At 47.7% G+C, this 23,350-nt stretch overlaps 1 protein-coding gene across 4 annotated transcripts in view; it reads right to left on the reverse strand.

The window, feature by feature from the left end:
- The window catches only part of TXNL1 (thioredoxin like 1), a 41,387-nt gene extending 19,455 nt beyond the window's left edge, over positions 1-21,932 (reverse strand). For 2 of the 4 annotated variants that reach the window (XM_053296577.1, XM_053296579.1), the window contains exons 1-2: positions 21,519-21,928; positions 1,470-1,566 (exon numbers count right to left, since the gene is read on the reverse strand). In XM_053296577.1, coding sequence (XP_053152552.1) covers positions 1,470-1,566; positions 21,519-21,616 — 195 coding nt within the window. In that variant the 5' untranslated portion in view covers positions 21,617-21,928. Of the gene's footprint in view, positions 1-1,469; positions 1,567-21,518 lie in introns of all 4 variants that reach the window. The other 2 variants (XM_053296576.1, XM_053296578.1) reach the window with 2 other exon arrangements.
- Between the last annotated feature and the right edge of the window lie 1,418 nt (positions 21,933-23,350).

Consider the following 23,350-nt stretch of genomic DNA (forward strand, 5'->3'; position numbering starts at 1 on the left):
TACTTACGAACATATGAAGCTCTCTTATACCAGGTCAGACCACTGGAAGATCTAGCCCAATAGTGACTATGTGAGAACATTTCAAAGCCCTCCTGCACATGGCTCCTGATTCAGGAAGTGCACTTGGTGTCCATGAGAGAAAGAACCTTTCTGGTGGCTGTCCCCACCCTGTAGAACTGGCTCCCTCTCTGGGGCATTTCAGAGGCAAGCAAAAAACCTTATTTTCCAGCTGCCATTCTTGCAGCTTTATTGATGTTTGCTTTGGTTTTTTCCCTCTTTGCTTTCATTATTTATCCAGCTGAACTTTTAATTATATTTTTGTATTGTTTTAAATTTTGCTATGTAAACCACCTTGAGTCTTCCAAAAGAAAGGTGATCTCTCTCTCTCTCTATATATATATACACAAGTAAATTTTAGCCCGTTGATTAACGGGCGCTAGGAAGGGAAGGGGCCCATATTCGCCCTCTCGCCCGGTTCCGGCGCCACCAGGCCTCGGCCGGCTTCCCCCACCGCTTCTCCCCCCCGCCCGGCTTCAGGCCCCAAGTTCTCCCTCCCGCCCGCCGCCGCCTTGGCCAGCTTCCCCCGCCGCCTCTTCCCCCCTCAATCAGCGGCCGGGTGGACTCTGGGGGGCGCCGCTGTCAGCCTCCGCGGCCCGGCCGGGCCATTCGCGGTCGGCTCTGTGCCGTCAGCCTTCGTGCCGCTGCCAACCTCCGCTCCGTCGTTTTTGGCCGAGGTGGCGGCTCTGCTGCCGCCTCGGCCAGTTCCCCCCGCCGCACACCCGGCCTTTTCGGGGCGGCCGCTTCTGGCCGCCAGTCGTGTCTCCCTTGCACTGTTCTGGGCATGTGCTTCGTGCATGCCCAGTACAGGCCAGGGAGGCACGAACACACGCCTTGGTGTTCGTCCACGGACAGACACCAAGGCTTTTATTATAGAGAATATACACACACACTATTCTGGCTGGCTAGCAGCAGCTCTCCAGGGTCTTAGGCAGAGTTCCTTCTAAATGGAGATGTCAGGAACTGAACACTGGATTATCTGAACTCAAAATATGTGGTCTGCCACTAAGCTATTTGCAATGGCTATCCACAATAAAACTCTCTCATTAAGCGAAGACAACATCAACCCATGGTATTCATCTACTAACAATCACTCCAACTTACTATACAAATTGGCCCCAAGACCATCATGACTGGAATAAGCAGCAGCATAAATCCAATATCTCAAACCATAAAATGGGGCCTTTATCTGGTATAAGCCAATCTTGATTAATGTTGACCTTGGTGCTTAAAGGCAGAGTTACAGCCTACACTTCTACAGTGCGGAAGCCAACATCCATGAACTCAATGGTCATAGTAGATTTATTTTGAACTGGGAAAGGATTGGTAGATACAAGTACATGTATTGGATTATCATGTACCAGCTGAATTAATACACAAATACTCACATATACACGCATGGCACTACTCACCTGGCACTGATGTACATCGACTTCCAAAAATGTTGCTTGGGGATACTTATTACTCAGAGCATTGAATGCAGGAGATACCCTTAAACATGGGCCACATCTGTCAGGCAAAAAGAACACACACACATGAACACATTATATGTGCCACTTGGGAAACTGCAGCTACCTTTGGGATTCACTTGGTAAATAACTAGAGCTTGGTGCTATGGAGATTGTGTGGCTTAGGCAAAAAGAAGAAAAAAACCACAGACCTACAGAGCCATCTCCACACAATGCCCAGTGAACTAAAACAATGGATGTGACATCACTGTGCTATCAGCTTCCTTGACTCCTCTCCATTGGTTGCTGTTTGTGTGGGCAGACAAACTCACATTACAACCAAGTCACCTCAAGCTCTCTAGCAAGCTAAGTGGCTAGCCTAAGCCTCTTCAGATGTTGCTCCACGACATTCCCAGCAGCAGGCCTTGACAAATTTTCTGTGGTGTCACCTGGTCCCTCCCCTCTGGGAAGAACCAGGTCCTCCTCTGCAGCCACTGTTTTCAGGCTGCAGCAGCAAAGGGCAAGAGGAAGCAGCAAGCCAACCCCCCACCCCCAATTCTGAGAACCAACTGCCTTCTGAGCCTCCCCACCCCCCAGAATGTTCCCCTCTCCAGTTTTAATTTTTGTCTTGTTTATAAGAAAGAAGAAAGAGTTTATAAGAAAGATTGTGAATCCCTTTGGGATAGGATTATCCATTTTAAAATGCTATAAACCACTCTGAGCTTATTGGAATGAGTGGGATATAAGTCAAAAGCAAATAGACAGACAGATCTAGGAGCCAGCCCAAATATTTAGGAGCCAGATAATGCACAAAATAACTGGATTTAGTGAGGGACACTGTGGGAGTGGAAAAGGGCTTCTCTTTACAAGAAACATTCTTAAAACAGAAGCGGGGCTGCCTGGGACACTTAATCATCATCATCATCCACCGCTGAATATCCTAGTCTAGGAGCGAGATTTAAATTTCTAGGTGCCATGGTTCCCTAGCACCTAGAATTTGTCAACCCCTCTTCTAGATATTATAGGGAGAAGGAGGAACAAGAGATGAGGTAAGGCTTCTGCCTTCAGTGGCAGCCCCACAAGCTATAACTGATAGCTCCAATCTAAGAAAAGGAGACACAAAATGTTTCAGGCCAACCTGACTATATAATCATTTCTCAGCAAGATGCATAATGAAAGCACTCAGTGGAGCCTGTGAAAATGAACAAACTTTTACTTAATTGCAACCCCACAGTGATGCCTCACTGCTAAAGGCCATTTGTCTTCTTAGAAGTTCAAGATTAGAAGCTCAGATAATCTTTTTTACACTTCTCTGCGGTGCTCTGAGACTACACACAACTGGAAATCCATGAGAATATAATGGTTCTCTATGAAATAATACTCCCCAAGCTCTCAACAAACATCATGCAACTTTCTGGTGATGTAACATTTTTTACTTATTAAGAGGAATTGTTCGCTAGTTCACTAGCACCTTTTGCCTCAGTCTGAAATTTAAAAGAACAATTCTTAAAAGAAAAGGTTCCAGCAAAGAGTAGTTTCTAGCTCAGAACTTAATTCATCTGAAAAATGTGCTTTGGGTTTCTTTTGGGAGAGGAGAGCTGGTGTTGTGGTAGCAAGCATGACTTGTCCCCTTAGCTAAGCAGGGTCCACCCTGGTTGCATTTGAATGGGAGACCTGATGTGTGAGCACTGCAAGATATTCCCCTCAGGAGATGGAGCTGCTCTGGGAAGAGCACAAGATTTTTTTATTGAACCAACAAACTACCAAAGCATACAGTACGTTGCCAAAGCACAATTATATACAAAATGTTTGTTTGTACATGTTATATCTACAAAGATTTACACACAAGGATTTGGAAACCCACAAGGTTATGAAGTATATGCAGGTAGTACTGTAACTCAGTGGTGGGGCTGAGAGAGATTGCTGCCTGCAACATTGGAGAAGCCACTGCCAGTCTGTGTAGAAAATCCTGAGCTAGATAGACCAATGGTCTGACTCAGTATATGGCAGCTTCCTATGTTCTTTCTTTCCTTTCCTTTTTTTTTTTTTTTGAGTTTTTAAAACTATTTTTTAAAAATAGCCTGTTTTATAGCTGCTTCCCTCATACACACAAAGAAAACTTAGGCAGATTTAACTAAAGGTTTATCAGCCACCTAATGGCACAGCGGGGAAATAATTTGACTAGTAAGCCAGAGGTTGCTGGTTCAAATCCCCACTGGTATGTTTCCCAGACTATGGGAAACACCTATATCGGGCAGCAGTGATATAGGAAGATGCTGAAAGGCATCATCTCATACTGCGTGGGAGGAGGCAATGGTAAACCCCTCCTGTATTCTACCAAAGACAACAACAGGGCTCTGTGGGCGCCAGGAGTTGACACCAACCCGACGGCACAACTTTACCTTTTTTGCCCCACCCCTGCGCTTTCTGGCTGGAGTGCTGGCCAGAAAGCCAGCCTGCCACTTCCTCCCGCCCACTCCTGGTAGCGGCCGCCAACTCCCACTGTCCAGGCCGGGCTGCCGCCACCTTCTCTTCCTAGCGGCCATCCTGCCCCCGCCCCACCATTGCCTCCAGCTCCTGCTGGCCAGGCCTGCCTGCTGCTGCTTTCTCCTCCCAGAGGCCGGGCCGCCCACCACCACCACCACCTCTTGTTCCCGCCGGCCGGCCTCGCATCCCTAATTCCTGCCCCCAATCCTATCTGGCAGCTGCTCGTGAACTCTCACGAGAGCTGCCACACATGGGATTAGCGACAGGTACACCAAGGGGAAATAAATATATAGATGCTAACAAGACTTAAAATTTATTCAACACAGAGAGAGCAGGGAAAGAAATAATTGGAACTATATGATTTCAAAATCAATCCCTAACCCACACAGTGAAAGGAGAATAGTGTCCCGTGTCTCAGTTGGGTCTTTCAGACCAGTCTCTTTCTCCTGCTGATCTGCCACCCCGTCCAATGTAGACCTCTGAGATGTTACTGAGCACAGCAACACGCAGAAAGTGGGGAGGAAGTCCCGCCCCAGAGGTCTGACTCGCCCCCTCCAGCCAGTCATTCCGTGCGCAGCACTGTTTACAGCACTTAGTGAGCACAGTGACACTCATGGTTAGCACTCCGAAAGTGGGGAGGAAGTCCCGTCCCAAAGCTGTCACTCACTTCCTCCAGCTGGCTGCTCACAGTTTATGGCACTGTTTGCACGAAGGGAGAAGCGCTGTAACCATGTCGGCCAGAGCTTACCCCCTCACACAAACCGCGCCATAATCATGAGCAGCCAGCTGACGAGGGCGAGCAGTATAGCTCTGGGGTGGGACTTCCTCTCTGCTTTTGGAGCTGCAATCACTGTGCTCAATAATGTCTGAATGAGGCTCTGGTGAAGGTGAAAAGCAGCTGCTGTTCCTTCTTTCTCACCCCCTTCCCCAGCCCACCCTTCTCTTGAACAAATCTTCCCTGCTTGTCTTGTCACTCTGATCCTGGCTAGTTCTCCTTCCAGGACTTCAGTCCAGGGGTGTAGCTATAATTGAACGAAAGGGTTCAAAGAACACGGCCCCGAGCTCCTGAGGGCCCTCCAGCTCCATCCCTCCCTATTTTCTTCATTATCTCCCTCACTCGGGGGGGGGGGTGCGCCAGAGAGAGGGATGAACACGGGCCCCCTCTCCCCTAGCTACGCCCCTGCTTCAGTCTTCTTGTTTTTCCTCTCCCCTCAGAAAATCTCTTCCCGCAGAGCACCACCCAATATCAGCTGGGGTGCTTTTTGGAAGGAACCTTGGGATCTACTCAGTATTTTCACCTGTAACTAAAAGCTGAGTGAGCCTCAGACGGAAGCTGTCTGTAGTATTTTGAATAAAGTCCCCCCCCCCCTTTTTGCTCTTTACAATTTTAACCAGCCTCTTTGAGTGGATTCTTAACTCAGGAAAGTGGGGCTGGAAAGGAGTTTACTCTGGTTCAGAACACGTCTCAATTTGACCATTCATCAGCTACCAGGTTTTCTTACCACGTGTAAGCTTGCACATGGAAGGTTTTTGTACTTTTCCAATAGAAAGAGAAGAAAAGGCTCCCTGGAAATTCACCCGGGGGGGGGGGGGGAGTAATCTCTGCTAAGGATTGGGGTGTGGTGGCAGTGAATAAACTACTAGAAGTCCAGTTTTGGAGAGAACCCTTTGTTCAGAAAGCTCAGGGGCGAGATGATTCAGCATTTTGCTCCCCCTCACGTGGGCTTGCTCTGAAACAAAGGCTGGGTAAAGGCAGCAGCTATGAAGGACCAAGGCTGTACTACATTCCTGGTGTTCAAGTGTTACCTGAGCCTGTGGATGAGCATGGTGGAAAACCAAAAATTAGCAACCAAGACTCTAACTTTGGCCTGTCTTCATGTGCTTGCCGGTTGTAATTTTAATCTGCTTTTAATTGGTTTGTGATTTTAATTACCATGTATTTTTTATTTTAGTGTAAACCGCCCTGAGCGGTTTAGTGTAATGCCCTGAGCATTTATTAATTATTATTACTATTATTACATTTATATCCCGCTCTTCCTCCAAGGAGTCCAGAGCAGTGTACTACATACTTAAGTTTCTCTTTCACAACAACCCTGTGAAGTAGATTATGCTGAGAGAGAAGTGACTGGCCCAGAGTCACCCAGCTAGTTTCATGGCTGAATGGGGATTTGAACTTGGGTTTCCCCAGTCCTAGTCCAGCACTCTAACCACTATACCATGCTGGCTCTCATTTTAGAAAGGGTGGTATAAAAATCAAATAAATAAATGTGTAATTTTTATTTTTGGGGGTGGGTTTTTTTTGCAAGGGGCAGAGGCATTGGCTGCTCAGTCCCACCTCCTTTTCATCCAGCCCCAAAGGTTCAAGAGTTGATGTTAAGAAGCAGGGCTCTTCAGTTCTGTATAACTGCTACAGAGAAAGCTAAGGCAATTTCTTTTGTTAAGTCTTACTGTGGTTTTCTGAGCCTCCAGGGTCTTCCCATAAAGCTGGGTTGTTCTGAGGAAATTCCATCCAAACTTGCCCACAGGACCTGGGAAGGCAGTGGTGCTTAACTTGCTTAACACCAAGAGCTTAACTGTGTCAAATAATACTCATTCCCCTTCAGAAACACAACACAGTTACCTGACTGGTGATCGTTTCAGCATTTTAATCTGTGGAGACTATTAGACAACTTTCCCCCACAGAAGCAGAAGTTGTTCAAGCTGAGAAATCTCCTGCTTTTTTTGCCCCCTCGCTCCTCACCACTGAGTTCCATGAGCTTTGCTCACCTGTTTGATCTTACCTGTCTAAGCTCATGAACATTCTGTCCCAATGACTAACACTGGGGCAGTTTTGGAAAATCTTTGGACCCATTACATTTTTTCCTTCAGATATTTTGTGAATCTGCAGATCACTCAGATCACTCGAGTCTTTTGGTACCTCCCTCTTGGCTGTAGGCACTCTGGTTTTCCATCCATAAGGATCGTAACATTTCCAGCTCTTTCAGGAATAGTATATAGATTACTCATGAGTCGTGTAGCTAATGCCAGAGGAGAAGTCCAGGCAATGGGTGCTAAGCTGCAGTTGCCATGGGGTGCAGAATGCTGGGAGCAGAGCCATTGAGGAGGAAGGAGGCGGCAAAGGATTGATTTGAGGAGATAAGAGCTGGCAGTTTGCTGTGCTCTCCGAGGAGGTCTTGTGCTCTGCAACCAAATCTCAGCCATTAGACCAGCAAGGGAGAAAAGGGCGGTGATGATCAGGCAGGAGCGAGAGGCCTGCTACACAAGCATCGTAGAACAGTCTAATGCTGCGGGAAATTTCAAAGTGCTACCCTGAACCACATGGCTACTGGACAAAAGGGTTCTCGGTTTCCTTGACAGTTTTTAGGAAAAAAGCAAAGACGTGGCTGTTCACGCAGGCTTTTGAATGCAAGTATTGCTTTTACTGCTGCTGCTGTGTGTTTTAATTATGTACTTTTGTATTTTAATTAGGCATTGTTTTAATTATATTGTAAACCGCTTTGATATTATTTTAATGAAAAGCAATACATAAATCAAACAATAGATAGATAGATAGCATGGTGGTTCCCAAGGTGTGGAGAAAGAGAATCTTTCGTCAAATTTGAAATCTAAAAATAAAAAGCTTGTTCCATGCGGGTTTTTGTCTGGGCACTCTAACACAGAGCTGCACAACTCTGGCCCTCCTGCAGATGTTGGACTACAACTCCCATAATCCCCATCGGCCATGGTGGCTGGGGATTTGGGGAGTTGTAGTACACAGAAGGCCAAAGCTGTGCTGCTCTGCTCCAACTTCATCTCAGATACCCTCTGAAAACCCATTGCTTCAATCTGCTGCAGTAGTGCCCACTGAAACGAATTTCAGAGAGACTAACAGCCACCTTAGGTGGCGCAGCAGGGCAATGCTTGACTAACAAGCAGAAGGTTGCCAGTTCGAATCCCTGCTGGTACTATATCAGGCTGCAGCGATATAGGAAGATGCTGAAAGGCATCATCTCATACTGCGTGGGAGGAGGCAATGGCAAACCCCTCCTGTATTCTACCAAAGAAAACCACAGGGCTCCCTGGTCGCCAGGAGTCAAAATCAACTCAACAGCACACTTTACCTTTACCTTATTCGTGAGTAATTTAGTCTGGAGGTCATCCACTGTATCTCCAACTCGTGTGAATCATACTGAACTTTCTCTATTACTGCAATGCATGCAAATCCCCAGTCAGTGGTCCACAACATTTGGCCTGGCTGATTATCCAGCCACCATCTTTGGCCAACACCAGCACCCTCCCTAAGTTCTGGCTTGTTCTGACTTGTGCAGGGGAGAATTGGTCCTTCACTTTGTGCTGACTGTAGAGCATGGCTGCTCAGCTTTGGCCCGCATGCAGACATAGGCCTACAACTCCCATAATCCCTGGCTATGGGGTCACTGTGGCTGGGGATTTTGGGAGTTATAGTCCAAAAACAGCTGGGGGGGGGGCAAAGTTGAGCAGGCCTGATGTAGAGAAAGTCAGAAGTAGCAACACAGATGTGTCACTTCTGCCATATTCCAAACCACAGTGTATATCTCTAGGCCAAAGAGCTTGCCTCTCCCCAAAGTCCTCTTAAGTTCATGGAGAACTCAGAGAGGGAGGATTTTATATTGGGAATGAGGAAGGGGAGGAAGAGGTAGTCACCATTTCCAACTGCAATGGTGACGCCCTATCCCCAGTGATCATTCAGCATGACATCTTGCTTACCATTTAAAATCCAGACGCACTTAGATCAAAGTTTCAGTCAAGAAACAATACAGACAGTTCCAACACGGAAATAAAGACGGAAATTAACTAGCTTGTTCTCCTGTATACAAACAGCTGAGCAGAATACAACTAGCTAAAATGTTATCATCAAACACTCTGGAACACCTACTTTGCTGAATGAGAAAAATAAATAAATAAGAGCAGCCGTGTACTGCGCAAAGGGTTAGCAGAGTCTGGGCCTGGTGGCTGGGATAGATTACATTAGGTTCAGACCACAAACCAGACCCTGTAATTGGCTACAGTCTCCCACATGGGAGCAACTTAAATTAAAAGTTGGCTTTCCCCTCTCTTTTTGGGAAGGGTGGTTTCTTTTATTTGGTGAGTTCTCTTCTGGTTTGTTTTTTTTAAGAGAGAGTTGGTGGGGAAGAAGAAAAGAGACGGTGTGGGCAAATGGCTTCTCTGTCTCTCCCCCCGAGGCCTTACTCAGCTTGAGCTGAGAAGGTGACTTGGAGGCCTGTGGAGTATAACAGCCCCAAGGACCAGGATAAAAGGTATGAGTAGGGACAGTATTGATAGTCAGTTTGTGTTGGTTTATTCTTTTCTTCTCCGTGCTGCCTGGGGGTCTTAATAAGGCTGAGGCCTAGGGTTGCCATATTCCAGCTTTCCAAATCCAGGTGCCTAATTTGCATATTATGTAAATTGGCTTGAAAATAATTTTTGGGCAGAAGAGCGACTGCACATTTTGCTCCATAACTCTGCTTCTACAAGGGCTTGAGCTTAGCTGTTTTTTGTTGGGTTATGTGTGGGGTTTTTTTAATGCAAGCTGAAATCTGGATGAATCTTGGTGGGCTAAGCAATCTGGGTGAGATGCTTAAAATCCAGGTGAAACGCAAAATTCCAGGGGGGCATGGCAGCTCTACTGAGGCCTATCTTTCTATCTTTCCCCATTTGCTCCAATTTATGTCCTAGCTTGATGATAAAGCTTTTTGAGTTGTTAATATTGCTTCATGAGTGCTCAGTGGGGAAAGGTGGGCCCCAGTCACATGCCTCCCAAGCCCTAGGCCAAAGAAGCCACAATTTTCCAATACTGCTCCCCAAGTGATCGCTGGAACTGTGAAGGAGTTTGGGTATCCTAAGAACAAGAGAACAGGCCTGCTGGGTCAGGCCCAGGGTCTATCTAGTCCAGCATCCTGTTTTACACAGTGGCCCAACAGATGCCTCCGGATATATACTAAGCCTGGCCATTTTCAATATGTTTGTCAACAGCTCATACCAGTGCCCTAATGCTTTTTGCTTAGGGTATATTAATCGCTTATAAAAATCTTATTGTATTATGGTCTGTAGACTAATAAAGGCATATAATTAATAAAAATCCACTGCAGAGAAAATGTTTTGTTTACAGTGTTCTACGTTTATAGGAGAGCATGAAATCCCATACATTAAGGACAACTATTCAGTATTGTGATAAAGTAAAGCCGAAGTATTAGCATCCATATATCGAATCCCTGTAGACATGCCTCTGTGGGGATGCGTCCCGGCAACCCAGCCGATTGGCTGGGCAGAGGAGGCGTTGGGATTGGCTGAGCGAGCGGCAGGAGGCCGTTGAGTTGAGCTGAGCTGCAGCTGTGGGGGGAAATGGCGGTGGCCATGGCGAGGAGGCGGTGGTGGCCACTGTGAGGAGGCAGCGGCAGCCACAGCCCTAGCCCAGCCATCGCAGCCGCGGCCTGGGCTGGGAGGAGGCGGGAGGCAGCGGGACAGACTGGCCCTGGAGGCGCTTGCAGGGGTGAGTGGGGAACGGGCGGTGGGGCACAGCCCCCTCACCTGTTGCAGCCTGGGGTGGGAAGGAATCGGGTGGCGCGACTTCCCTGTTCACCATCAGAAAAGAGGAGTGGGGGCGGCGGGGCCCTTTCTGGCCACCTGCAGCCCGGTGAGGCTCTATGAGGGGGGAGGAACGGAAGGGAGGGAGGGCAAGAGAGCGCGAGCCTGGAGGGAGGGGAGAGACCGGGGAAGGAGGGAGAGGGAGTGGAAAACAGCTGGCCCCAAAGCGCACAGATGCTCTGTGCGTATCGGCTAGTATCTATGGAAATGGCAAAGCAGTTAGTAACAGGGTGGATTTGATTTAAATCAAACTGATTTAAATCAAACTGATTTAAATCACGATTTAAATCACTAGCAGGGTGGATAAAAATAAAAAAATCCGATTTAAATCAAAAAAATCCGATTTAAATTTTAAAAAATCCATTTTTTTTGATTTTTTTTAAAAAAATCATTGATTTTTATCCACCCTGCTAGTGATTTAAATCGTGATTTAAATCAGTTTGATTTAAATCAAATCCACCCTGGTTAGTAATAGGTTGCATGCAGACCTGGGCAAGTGAAATAATGCTTGCACAAAGAACATTTCCCACCTCTTCTCCTCATTGCAATCCTGCTCCCCCATCCCCCAATGCTTCTCTTGAAGGTTGAGGACTACACAGAAGTGGGTGGAAGGCCGTGGGACAAAGGTGAGTCAGGAGCAGAGTTTCCTGTAACAGGGAATCCCAAGTGTTGACTACACCTCCCAGCATCCTCAGCTGCAATGGCCTTTGGTTGGGAGCTGTAGACAACAACACTTGGGGATTCCCTGTTACAGGGAGTTCTGGTCAGGAGAAGAGCGAAATGGACAAGAATTGGACACTGAAACCACTTGCAAGCAGAATTTCGCTTACACAAGTTGTTCCTACCCAATTTCCAGGGATTCCTCCTCCCTCTGTGTTCCCTGAAACCATTTCAGTTAGTCCCCCAACTCTCAGGAGCTGCTCAGGGGACTGCAATGGGGAGCAGGTGAAAAAGAACCCTTTCATGAGCACTGTTCCACTTGCACAAATCTGGCTCAAAGCCATTGGGATTTAAAGTGCAGTCACAATGTGTATTGAGGTTGCCTACAATTATAGCTCTGGGGATTTACCATGCCTCGATTTCTTGCCAAGAATTTCCCCTGCTTGGACCGCTGGCACAATTTCAGAAATTCTCTCTCTGGAGCATATCAAGGACAAGATGGGCACTTATTTATATAGTGCAATCAGGAAGCATAGTGCTATACACATTAAAGCGGGAGTCTATTACTACAGTCAAAGTAGAATAGACCAAAATGCTATCGAAATACAAGGCAGCAAGTTTCAAGTTAGCGCTGGCCAATTGACCAGTAAAAAAAATGGTCAGTGGACCAGTCCAACTGACATTGAATAACATTGAATAATGGCCTGTTATTCAGGCCATTATTCTGACATTGAATAACATTGAATAACTAGTGTTTCAGGCCCGTTGTGATAACGGGCGCTAGTAGGGGAGAGTTCCCCCCCCCCGCCCCACTTCCTCTGGCCTCCCCCCCCCACGCCCTCCCAGCTGGCCGAGACTTCCTTACCCAAAGCAGCCCGCAACAGTCGGGCGATCAAAAATCCATTTTTTGCGAAGAAGAGAGGAGCTCCGGAACAGAGCTCCTCTCTGTGCTAAGCCAATGCCCAAACTGCTGCTATGGACGCAAAGGACGCAATAGGCGTCCTTTGCGTCCATAGCAGCAGTTTGGGCATTGGCTTAGCACAGAGAGGAGCTCTGTTCCGGAGCTCCTCTCTTCTTCGCAAAAAATGGATTTTTGATCGCCCGACTGTCGCGGGCTGCTCTGGGTAAGGAAGTCTCGGCCAGCTGGGAGGGCGGTTGGCTGCCATGGCGGCGGCCGCGGAGGCATTCTTCTGGGCCGTTTTGGCCCTTAATCATTTGCGGGGGGGGAGCGGGGAAGGAGTATTTGGGCAGCTGGGAGGGCGGGAGAGTGGGCGGTGGCGGTGGTGGTGGCCGGGCAGACTCTGGGGGCGCCGCTGCCGGTCCGGTCCGCCCCCGCCTCACATTCCCGGCCGGTCTCCCCGGACGGGCAAGGGCCCCAAGGACTCGCAGCCGCCTGGCTGCGGCGGCGGTGCCAGGCCTCGGCGGCGGCTCTGCCGCCACCTCGGCCGGCTTACCCCGTCACCTCCTCCCCCCGCCCGGCTTCGGCGGCGCGGCTCCACCGCCGCCTTGGCCGCGCTGCGTCCTCTGGCCGAGGCGGCGGCTTTGCCGCCGCCTCGGCCAGTCTCCTCCTTCCCCGCATTCCCGGCTTCTTCGGGGCGGCCGCTTCTGGCCGCCCAAGATGGCCACCGGGTGCCGGCCCTCATGTCTCCCTTGCCCTGTTCTGCGCCTGCGCTTTGCGCAGGCGCAGAACAGGGCGGGGAGGCACGAACACACGCTTGGTGCCCGTCCACGGACGGACACCAAGCGTTTTATTAGAGAGGATGGCCACATATTTAACTTAACATTTAGCAGAGTAACAGAGAGAACGTAAATCACAGAATTAGCTCAGCAATGTGAAACATAAGAACAGCCCTGCTGGATCAGGCCTAAGGCCCATCTAGTCTAGCATCCTGTTCACACAGTGGCCCATCAAATGCCTCTGGGAGCCCACAGACAAGAGCCGAGGGCATGCCCTGCCCTCTCTCCTGCTGTTACTCCCCTGCAACTGCAGTTTAGAGGCAGCTTGCCTCTGAGCCTGGAGGTGGCCTATAGCCCTCACACTAGTAGCCATTGATTGACCTGTCCTCCATGAATTTATCTAAACCCCTCTTAAAGCCATCCAGGCTGTTGGTGGTCACCACAGCTTGTGGCAGATAATTCTATAGGTTAATTATGTGCTGTGTGAAAAAGTACTTCCTTCTGTCGGTCCTACATTTCTTGGCAATCAATTTCATGGGATGACCTCTGGTTCAGTGGTCCCTCTAATTCTTTTCATCTCTGGGGGAATGAGCTTTGTTCTGGGCAGCAGTGTCAAGGCAGTGTGTGGGGGGCCTTCCTGATTCAACCTGAGTGGGATCTAAAATGAACTGAGTGGACATCCAAAAACTTGTGATCACACACACATGCGTGCACCTTAGAGGGAACAGTGCCCTGGTTCTAGTGTTATGTGAGAGGGAGCAAAATTTCTCTCTATCAACCTTCTCCACACCGAACATTATTTTATAGACTTCTATCATGTCTCCCGAGTCATCTTTTTTCTAAACAAAAAAGCCCCAGGTATTGTAACCCTGCCTCATAAGGAAGGTACTCTAGGCCTCGATCATCTTGGTTGCCCTCTGCTGCATCTTTTCCAATTCTACAATCTCCTTAAGATATTATTAACTGAACTGTATGCAGAACTCCAAATATGGCTGCACCGTAGTCTTGCATAAGGGCATTATAATATTAGCAGTTTTATTTCAATCCCCTTCCTAATGATTGCAAGCATGGAATTGGCCTTTTCCACAGCTGCTGCACATTGATTCGACAAGATCTCCACCACTTTGTTCTTTTAGATGCTAGGTGAAGATGACTCCAAGATCCCTCTCCTATAATCAACATTATCCTCTACCAGGAATCCCCAGGCGTTGTTGACTACAACTCCCATTATCCCCAGCCAAAGGCGGTTGCTGCTGGGGGTGCTGGGAGTTGTAGTGAACAGGATCTGGGAACCCCTGTTAGAGGGAACACTGGTACAGACCCCATCAGCGTATATATGAAGATGGGGTTTTTTGCCCTAATATGTCTCACTTTACACTTGCTAACAAACTGCATTTGCCATTTTGTTGCCCACTCTCCCAGTTTGGAGAGATCCTTTCAGAGTTCCTCTCTTTTGGCTTTAACTACCCTAAGTAGTTTGGTGCCATATGCAAATCTGGTTACCTTGCTGCTTACCCAAACTTCTAGATCATTAATGAATAAATTAAAAAGCACCAGTCCCAGTACAATCTAGCAAAATCTATATCGAGCTAACAAAGTTATAAGTGACGGTCGTCAATATTCAAGAGCTCAAATGGTTCTCCTTGCCATGCCTTAATAGCCTCAGTTAAACATTTTATTAAAAATTAGATTTCCACAAATAAGACCCACAGAGCAACTCTAAAAGATAAAGATTAGTTGGAGAAGTGGTTGCAATTTGTGAGCAGAAGAAGGGATGCTGCTCCTAAACCATAAGATTGTGCAAGAAGGTTCATCTAGTGGTGAATCTCTGCTATCAAATGAAGTCATTTAAAAAGTAATTAAGTGATTAAAGTAATTTTTAAAAGGCTACCACTTATATAAGTGTGACAGGAACACAATCATAACACAGATGCTCAACTGACTGGCAGTCCCATTCAACCCAAATTTAACGGGCTGGAAATTCAATAACACAGACAAGCAGCCCTGTGACTTGCAAAATAATACAGTGGACCCTCGACTTACGAACTACTCGACATCCGATGTTTTTGACTTACGAACGACAAAAATGGCCGCATGCTTACAAATTTTTCGAGCTACGAACGGAAACCGTTGGCGGTTTAGATGTGGTTTCCTCAACTTACGAATTTTTAGATGCGGCTTACTCGACTTAAGAATTTTTTCAGACCTCCGTGGGTGCGCTTTTCGACTTACGAAATTTTTGACCTACGAACGTGCATTCGGAACGGATTAACTTCGTAAGTCGAGGGACCACTGTATTGAGAATGTAGAGCTCCAACTAAATTACTAATTCAAAAAATTGTTTAATGCAAATTCAGTACAAACAGAATTTGAGCAACATGTGGCAGAACCAGGCCCAAATACCATTTCAGCCAATGAATTAACATTTGGCAAGCCATTCTTTCCCTTCAAATGATCCATCTTAAAAATAGAAAGCATGACCTACATGTACAAGGTTAATACTGGGCACTTTGGGCTGGTGGTGAATAACATTAAGCTAGTGTTTCTGGTTATGGGTGTGCACAGATCCATCCTCGGTGGTTCGGTTTGAATTTGTAAAGGGGAATCCTCACCAGATTTCACTTTACAAGCATAGCCATCTGAACCGGGTCGATCCAAACCAGTCCAGTTCAAACTTGGGCCAGTTTGAATCAAACCAGTTCTGCATACCCCTATTACTGATTGCCTGTCACCACACTTCATGACAAAAGCTGACAAGTCAGTTTGGTACTGATTTCAGTCAAACTTCAGTCCACACCATTCGGAGGCAAGCATGTAGCAACTTAACTTCCCATAACTTCCGACTGGCTTGCAATCTGGCTTTCCAACTTGAAAGATCCTGTGTCAAGATCAGCACCAGTCTAGACATACTGGATGCAAGGTGGTTTCCTTCGCTTCTGTTGTAGTTTTCCCAACCTTGCCTGCCTCAGCAATCCCTGCCTGCTGCTGTTCACCTCTGCCTGATCAAAGGACTTCCAGAGGAGTCTACAAGGCAAACAAGCATTAGATGAACAACAAGAAATCTGCAGCCAAATAACTGGCTAGTTCAACTCAACAGGCAATAATTCAGCCCCCACCCGACTACTTCTTGTTGCTGCCTTAGAGCTGCCAGACTGCAATTCTGCAGTGAAAACAAAAGTCAAAACTGGCAGGATTCCTTTATCAAGACCTAGATCCTAGCTCTAGCAACCCAATGCCCACTACATTTCCTCCATTGCCTAGTCACATCCTTCCCATTGGTGCTGAGACCATCACATCCCTCTCTCTAGGCTGTAAACACATTTTGGCCTCCTCCCTTCTACTCCATCCCATCACTACCCACTGTTTTCTCAGGTCCTTGCTTCCCAAGCTACTGCCTATTGTTCTACTTCTTTCAGCCTCCTTGTCTTTTGGGCAACCTCTCTAGGACTTTGCTCTCTTTCCCCTCCTAGTGTACAGCCCTTCCTCATCCTGAGCATTTTCAGATTCCTAGAACTTAGTCTCTGATTCTGGGCTCAATTCTCTTTCTTCACCTACTTTCCTTTCAAGTTCCTCTTTTTCAGTCACCTCTGCTGCCAGTCTGTGAAGACAATACTGAGCTAGATGGACCAATAGTCTGACTCAGTATATGGCAGCTTCCTATGTTCCTATCTGGACTAGCACTGCACACATGCAGCAGTGCATGTTTCAAACTACTGTTGCTTGAGTGGAGGAAAGGGTGATTTTCTCCCATCCCCTGAAGCCCACTATGAATCACCTTAAATATGTGCCTTAAGGCTGCGCATCCCTCAGGGATATATTTTGTTGATGCACAGCAGGCTTCAGAAGGAAGGGGAGATTGGAGAAAATCAAGGACCAGTGTAGTGCCAGTCTGAAACTCTAACTGTTGCAGATGCATAGTGCTAGTCTGAACATCAGCCAATGAATTTTTAGAAATAGAAAAATTTCCACAGAAAAATAAAGCATGGGGAAATTTTCCACCCCACATCTCTGTAAGCCATCAGACCAGGTCAGTCATGTTGTGTTGAGAGCTTCTTCCCCTCCTTTTCTTGGTTAGCGATAAATAACCAAAGCAACCATGATGCTAGATCTGACAATCATAATTATCACATAACAAAAGTTGGTTCTCCAACCAGAAATTGAAACCAAGGCCTCACTTTCAATCTCTGATTCGAGAGCAAACTGTGGTGAGTGGTAACTATGATAATAGAGGTGGACCTCCCTATACGTGGATCCAGCTTCCATGGTTTCACATATCTGCAGTTGCGTAACTGATGCTTAACCTCAGTATAAGTGAAGAGGGGAGAGGAAACCAGCAGAAAATGGGTGCATTCCACATATCTGTGGGTCAGGGTGGCTGGAAATAACCATGGAGGTCATTTCTGGCCGCCATTTTGTGGCTCCTTTGTTAAAAACAAAAACCTGCTATTTTTAGCAGAATTTCAGGGACTTTGGGGGGCATCCTTGGACACCTAAAGGCCTGCGGAGAATAGTAGGGCACTTTATTTAGCTTATTTTCACCCTTTTTTTTGCTTTTGGGGAAACTTTTTTAAAGGTCTGGGAACCTAACCCCTGCGATCCCATAGACTGAATGCCTTATTATCTGCAGTTTCGTTGCCCGTGGTAATATGTGGAACAGAACCCCCGCAGAGCAGTGTTCTCTCTCATTTTTTTCATTTGAGTGAGGAATGAGTTTTGTTCTGGGTGGAAGTAACAAGGCAGTGTGTGCACACATACATTCAGAGTGGGGCCTTCCTGATTCAACCTGAGTCAGATCTAAAATTAACTGAGTGGACATACAAAAACTTGTTAGCATTTGCATACATGTGCATGCCTTAGAGGGAACACTGCTGTAGATCATGAGGTCCACCTGTACTGATTTAGATATCACAGTAAAACACAGTAACAGCCAAGCACAACATTTGTAATGGTAGGAATGCAAAGAACATAGGAACATAGGAAGCTGCCATATACTGAGTCAGACCATTGGTCTATCTAGCTCAGTATTGTCTTCACAGACAGACAGCGGCTTCTCCAAGGTGGCAGGCAGGAGTCTCTCTCAGCCCTATCTTGGAGATGCCAGGGAGGGAACTTGGAACCTTCTGCTCTTCCCAGAGCGGCTCCATCCCCTAAGGGCAGAGTTGCACAACTCAAATGCCCTGGTGGGCTGGAACCATCCACAACTTGGAGTGCAGGGGCCGAGGTCGAATTTTTAGCACATTATTACATTAAAATTAAAAATATTATTAGTTACTTGTGAATCTGTTTCCCCGTGTCAATGGAGCCATAGTTTTAACCAAGGATAGTGGCCAGAGAATAGGTCCTGTCCCTGCTCAATCAGTGGGGCCCCTGGAGTGCATGCCAGCCCCAAACAAATGCCAAGTCCTCTCCTATTCCTAAATTGTTGTTGCTTTCAGGCTGCAATGCTAGGCATGCTTACATGGGAGTAAGGCTCACTGGCCACACCATGGAGCATATTTCTGAGAAAGAATGCAGAGGATGGCACTATAAGGCAGTTTCCAGCTCATGTGTTGCTGCAGGACACCTGGGGGCCAGTAAAATTGTCCCTGTAGGCCGAATCCGGCCACCGGGCCTTATATTGTGCAGGCCTGCCTAAGGGGAATATCTTGCAGTGCTCACACATCAAGTCTCCCATTCATATGCAACCAGGGCAGACCCTGCTTTAGCTAAGGGGACAAGTCGTGCTTGCTCGCCACAGTCAACAAAAACCATGGTTTGGCAATTGGCTGAGTGCAGTGTTTGAACTGGTCCACCACTGTGTCAGACTTCAGGATCAGATGCAAAATACAATACTGACAGCCACAGTAGCAAGAGTTGCAAAGTGTGTGTGCCCTCCTGGGCAAAAACTCTCATGCAGATATCACTAGCCCTTAATTTACTTTTTTGTTCCAAGCAGGAAGTATGGGGATTAGTCACTGCATATGACAAATCAGAACAAGCGGAACTAGGGTGTGGGTTTCATTCCTGGAGAAGAACAGCCAAGATTTTATTATAGAGCAATCTATGCCTGCCTACTCAGAAGCAAGTTCCTGTAAGTTCAATGGAACATGCTTCCAGGTAAGTGAGATTGCAGCCTTGATGTTGTAATTATAAATAAGGAAAATATAGATGATGCTATAGGGAAGAGACTGAAGCTGAGTCTAGATGTGACCATAGCTTAGCCTGACTTAGTGGATAGTGTTCAACAAATTACTTGTTCTTCCTTACTCTCCACACCACCACCACCTCCTGCAAAGTGGACATAATGGTGATGGATTCAAGGCAGCATGCATAGGCTCCCAGCCTGTCTCCCAGCAAGACATCAGGGCAATAGGCTTTGCCTAATGTTGGTCCCCAGCACCTGTGTATCCGAAGCATGCCAAGTCTGAACACAGATGTTCCATAAAGCCTTTGGAAGTCATAACCAGAAATAGACTTCTGCTCCTAATTTTGTTTGCCTAATCTGCTTCATCTACAGCCAACTATTGTCAATGCATCTTGTGTCAGCGAATTCCATGAACACCTGGTAGGGATGTGCACAGAACCGGTTCGGAGGCCCTTTTACGGTTCAAAAGTCTGGCCGTTTCAAAGGGGAGGGATACCTTGAAGGACCAAGGAGGATGCTCTCCCTGCCCCCCTCACATTCCCCCTGCTGGCACTTTCCAGAAAAACAGTCCCGCAGGGTGTCAGTGTACCTCCTTGCTCACTTGCAGGTCGCAACGTGCACACACGTACTGGGCACTTCCGGTCCATGATGTACTGGGGTGGCAAGGAGATACGCTGCCTCTCCGTGAGACCACTTTTCTGGAAAGCACTGGCAGGGGAAACGCAGCGGGGGGGGGGGGAGAAGAGTTTAAGAATACCCTCCCTGCTGGTCCTCAAAGGTATCCCCCTCACCAGTCGCCAGTTCTGTGCACACCACTAACACCTGGTGTGCAAGAGAGAGCTGGTCTTCTGGTAGCAAGGATGAACTTTCCCCTTTGCTAAGGTGATGGGGCCACTCTGGGAAGAGTACCTGCATGCTTGCATGCAGAATGTTCCAAGTTCCCTCCCTGGCATCTCCAAGATACGACTGAGAGAGACTCCTGCCAGCAACCTTGAAGCAGCCGCTGCTAGTCTGTGTAGGCAATACTGAGCTAGATGAAACAATGGTCTGACTCGGTAAAAAGCAGCTTCCTATGTTCACTTCCTTTTCTCTACCCTAAACCAACAATTGGTCACTTTCACACTGAGTGAACCCAGACATCAGAATAAGGAGAAACACTCTCATACAATCCACTTCCCCACACCATCCATCATCCCGACACCTTGGTCATCTCTTTTCTTAACCAACAACTGAAAATCACAGTTTCTTCAGTGTGGGCTACGTGAATATTCTGAAGCAAGAGTCTTTCCTGGGATGCTAGGGAGACCAACCGAGAGTGGGTGTGTCTATCTGCCTGTCACTAGCAATTAATCCTGAAGGATTAATTAGAACATAGAACCTCCTTGTTCAGAAGCAGCATACAGGTCTGGATGGTGTTTGCTCTCTTCCCCCCTGGAGACTGTGTGTGTCTGCTATCACTAGCTCTTAGTGCCAGGACTAGGAACAATGAGTTGGAGTTACACAGAAACAGATGTAAGCTAGACATTATCCCTATTTGTTGTGTCAAGTGTACAGTGTGCACAGGTACAGATCTTATGTACATACAGCTGTTCATATGTGGTGTTGAACATATGTACAGCAGTCCTCTTCCTACCAGTACACCCCATTTGAGGGGGCCTGTACCCAGGTTCATTTTCTAAATGAATGCATGCACAATCAATCTAACTGGGCAAAGAGGCACCTTTTACCGTGGTGAGTCTCTTTATTTAGCAGGGGGAGAGTAACTGGCCCTATCCACCCCCAGCACAGTACCTCCAGTGACTGTTGCTGGTGTCTATCTTGTGTTTCTTTTTAGAATGTGAGCCCTTTCGGGACAGGGAGCCATCTTATTTATTATTTCTCTGTATAAACCGCCCTGAGCCATTTTTGGAAGGGCGGTATAGAAATCAAATTAATAATAATAATAATAATAATAATAATAATCACAAGGACACATATAGTGTACAGGCACCCATACACACACTACAATGTAACATCTGCATAGGACTACTAAGAACTTCTCAACTGTAAGAGCAGTTCAGCCACAGAACAATCCGCTTCATGCAATGAAGGTTCACCAAGCAGGAGACTGAGCTGGAATACTTCCAAGGTCTTTCCAGCTCTTAACAATTCCTTAGTCCTATATGGAACCGTGCGAGAGGAGCACCTCAGTGCCCTTCCCACAACAGACAGTTTGTGTTGCCATTTCCACCCCTACCTAGCTCAGTCCAGACAATACATTCAAGTCACCAAGCTCAGCACCCCCTTCAGGTAGGCACCCCAGGCAGCCGTCCAGTTCACCCAAACTGCCCGCTCTGTAGAGCCTCCACGTCCAGGAGCAGAATACCTGTCTGTGCGGAGTTTGCTCCGTTTCTTCCTACAGGTCCAATGCTTGCTGGCTGGCTGGCTGGCTCGCTCACTCCCTGCCTACTTTGCTCACTTACCCCCTCATCGTGAACTTGGCCACTACCAGTCGCGAGCTCGCAGCGCTCAGCTCGCTCTGGAACTCCGCGTCGTTGGCGATCACCTTCACCCCGACCATTCCGGCGGCGGCAGGAAGAGGGACGGAGGATTCCTCCGCGTCAGGGACCGCGGGACGACCGAAGGCGCCGGCAGCAGCAGAAGAAAAGCAGCAAAGGCGGCGGCGGCAGCTCCTTATCCCGGTATGTGCACAGTCACCGCGGGAAGCAAGGGGCGCGCCCAGAATGCACCGCAGCAGCCCGCGCGCAAGCGCGCAGAACGGCGGGGGTGGCGGCAGCTGCCACCCTCCTCACCCGAGAAAAGGGTCAAGCAGGTTCATTCATAGAGACGGAGAAAAGGACTCAGGGGAACAGGCCGCTTGGATTTCCGGTCAAAGCGGGAAAAGGCCCTCTGCCTGAGTTCTTTATGGTAGTGGTTCTTAGTGCGGGGTTCGCCAGATGCTCCTGAACTACAGCTCCCAGCATTCCCAGCCACAAGGCTAGGGATGCTGGGAGTTATAGTTCACGACCCCATGCTAAGAACCACCGCTAGTCCAGACAGGCGTCTCTCTACACCTTGGAAGCTCTATGGTTAGTTGGATGGGACCAGAAAAACTGATGCGGTAGGGAGTGATGACAATCTCTAGTCTATGGATCTAATCACCTTAAGTGGCGCAGCGGGGAAATGCTTGGCTAACAAGCAGAATGTTAGAATCTCCGCTGCTCTGTTCCCTAGACTATGGGAAACACCTATATGGGCAGCAGCGATATAGGAAAATGCTGAAAGGCATCATTTCATACTGCGCGGGAGATGGCAATGGTAAACCCCTTCTGTATTCTGCCAAAGACAACCATAGGGCTCTCTGGGCGCCAGGAGTCGAAAATCGACTCAACGGCACACTTTACCTTAGTCTATCAGGAAAGGAGAAGGAAGTAGAAAACCTGTTGAGATAGGGGAAGATGACAAACGAGTGTCAAACGAGGGTTTTATGAGTGTATCATAAAACCCTACAGGAAAGGCGGCATTGTCAAATAAGAGAAAGTGTTACTACAGCCGGCTGGTTTTTGGAAGGCTCTCCAGGAGGGATTTGGTCAGTCTCCGTCTTTGCTTAGTTTTCAAAAGAACTTTAAAAGTCTCATTTTTAAAGAAACTTGTCAAGACTGGCTGTGACTATCATCTTATTTTAATCCTGCTTTTATTTGCTCAGTCTTTTGTTGTGTTTTTAGGATGATTCACTGTCTCTTACTGTGTTTTACTCTCTTTATTTTTTCTTTATCTTGGATTTTATGTTTTTATGCTTTGATTGGAAGCCGCCCTGAGCAGCATTGTGCTGGATATAAATATTTGAAAGAAAGAATGAAGGAAGGAAGGATGAATACTCCCCCCATGGTCCTCCACACCAGATTTGGAAATTAGAGGAGGAAACAGACAAGAAGGGCTGGCGAGAGGCACACTCTGGTTGGACTACAACTCCCCTCATTCCCTGCTACGATTTAGATCGTTTGGCCACCCCTGTTTTAGAGGGTCTCTTCCAGGCGCGTAACAATGATAGGGCAAGGGGAGACAGTTGTCTGGGGGCCCCACTGCCTGGAGGGGCACCCCAGAGGCACCTCATGTGACTCCCCATTGCCCCCTGCCCAGCCCCATAGCCTCTCAGCCACTTGCCCTCTTCGCCGTCTCTCCTGCTTGTTCTGCTGGCCGCAATGGAAGCAGCAGACAAGCTGCAAAGAGCTCCTTTTCTCCCGCCTCCCAGCTGATCGGCGGGTGGGCGGGGCTTCCACGGAGGCCTCCGTGTAGGCCGCAGTGAAGCCTGAAC

The sequence above is a fragment of the Hemicordylus capensis genome, chromosome 2 (genome assembly GCF_027244095.1).
Source record: "Hemicordylus capensis ecotype Gifberg chromosome 2, rHemCap1.1.pri, whole genome shotgun sequence".
Lineage (NCBI taxonomy): Eukaryota > Metazoa > Chordata > Lepidosauria > Squamata > Cordylidae > Hemicordylus > Hemicordylus capensis.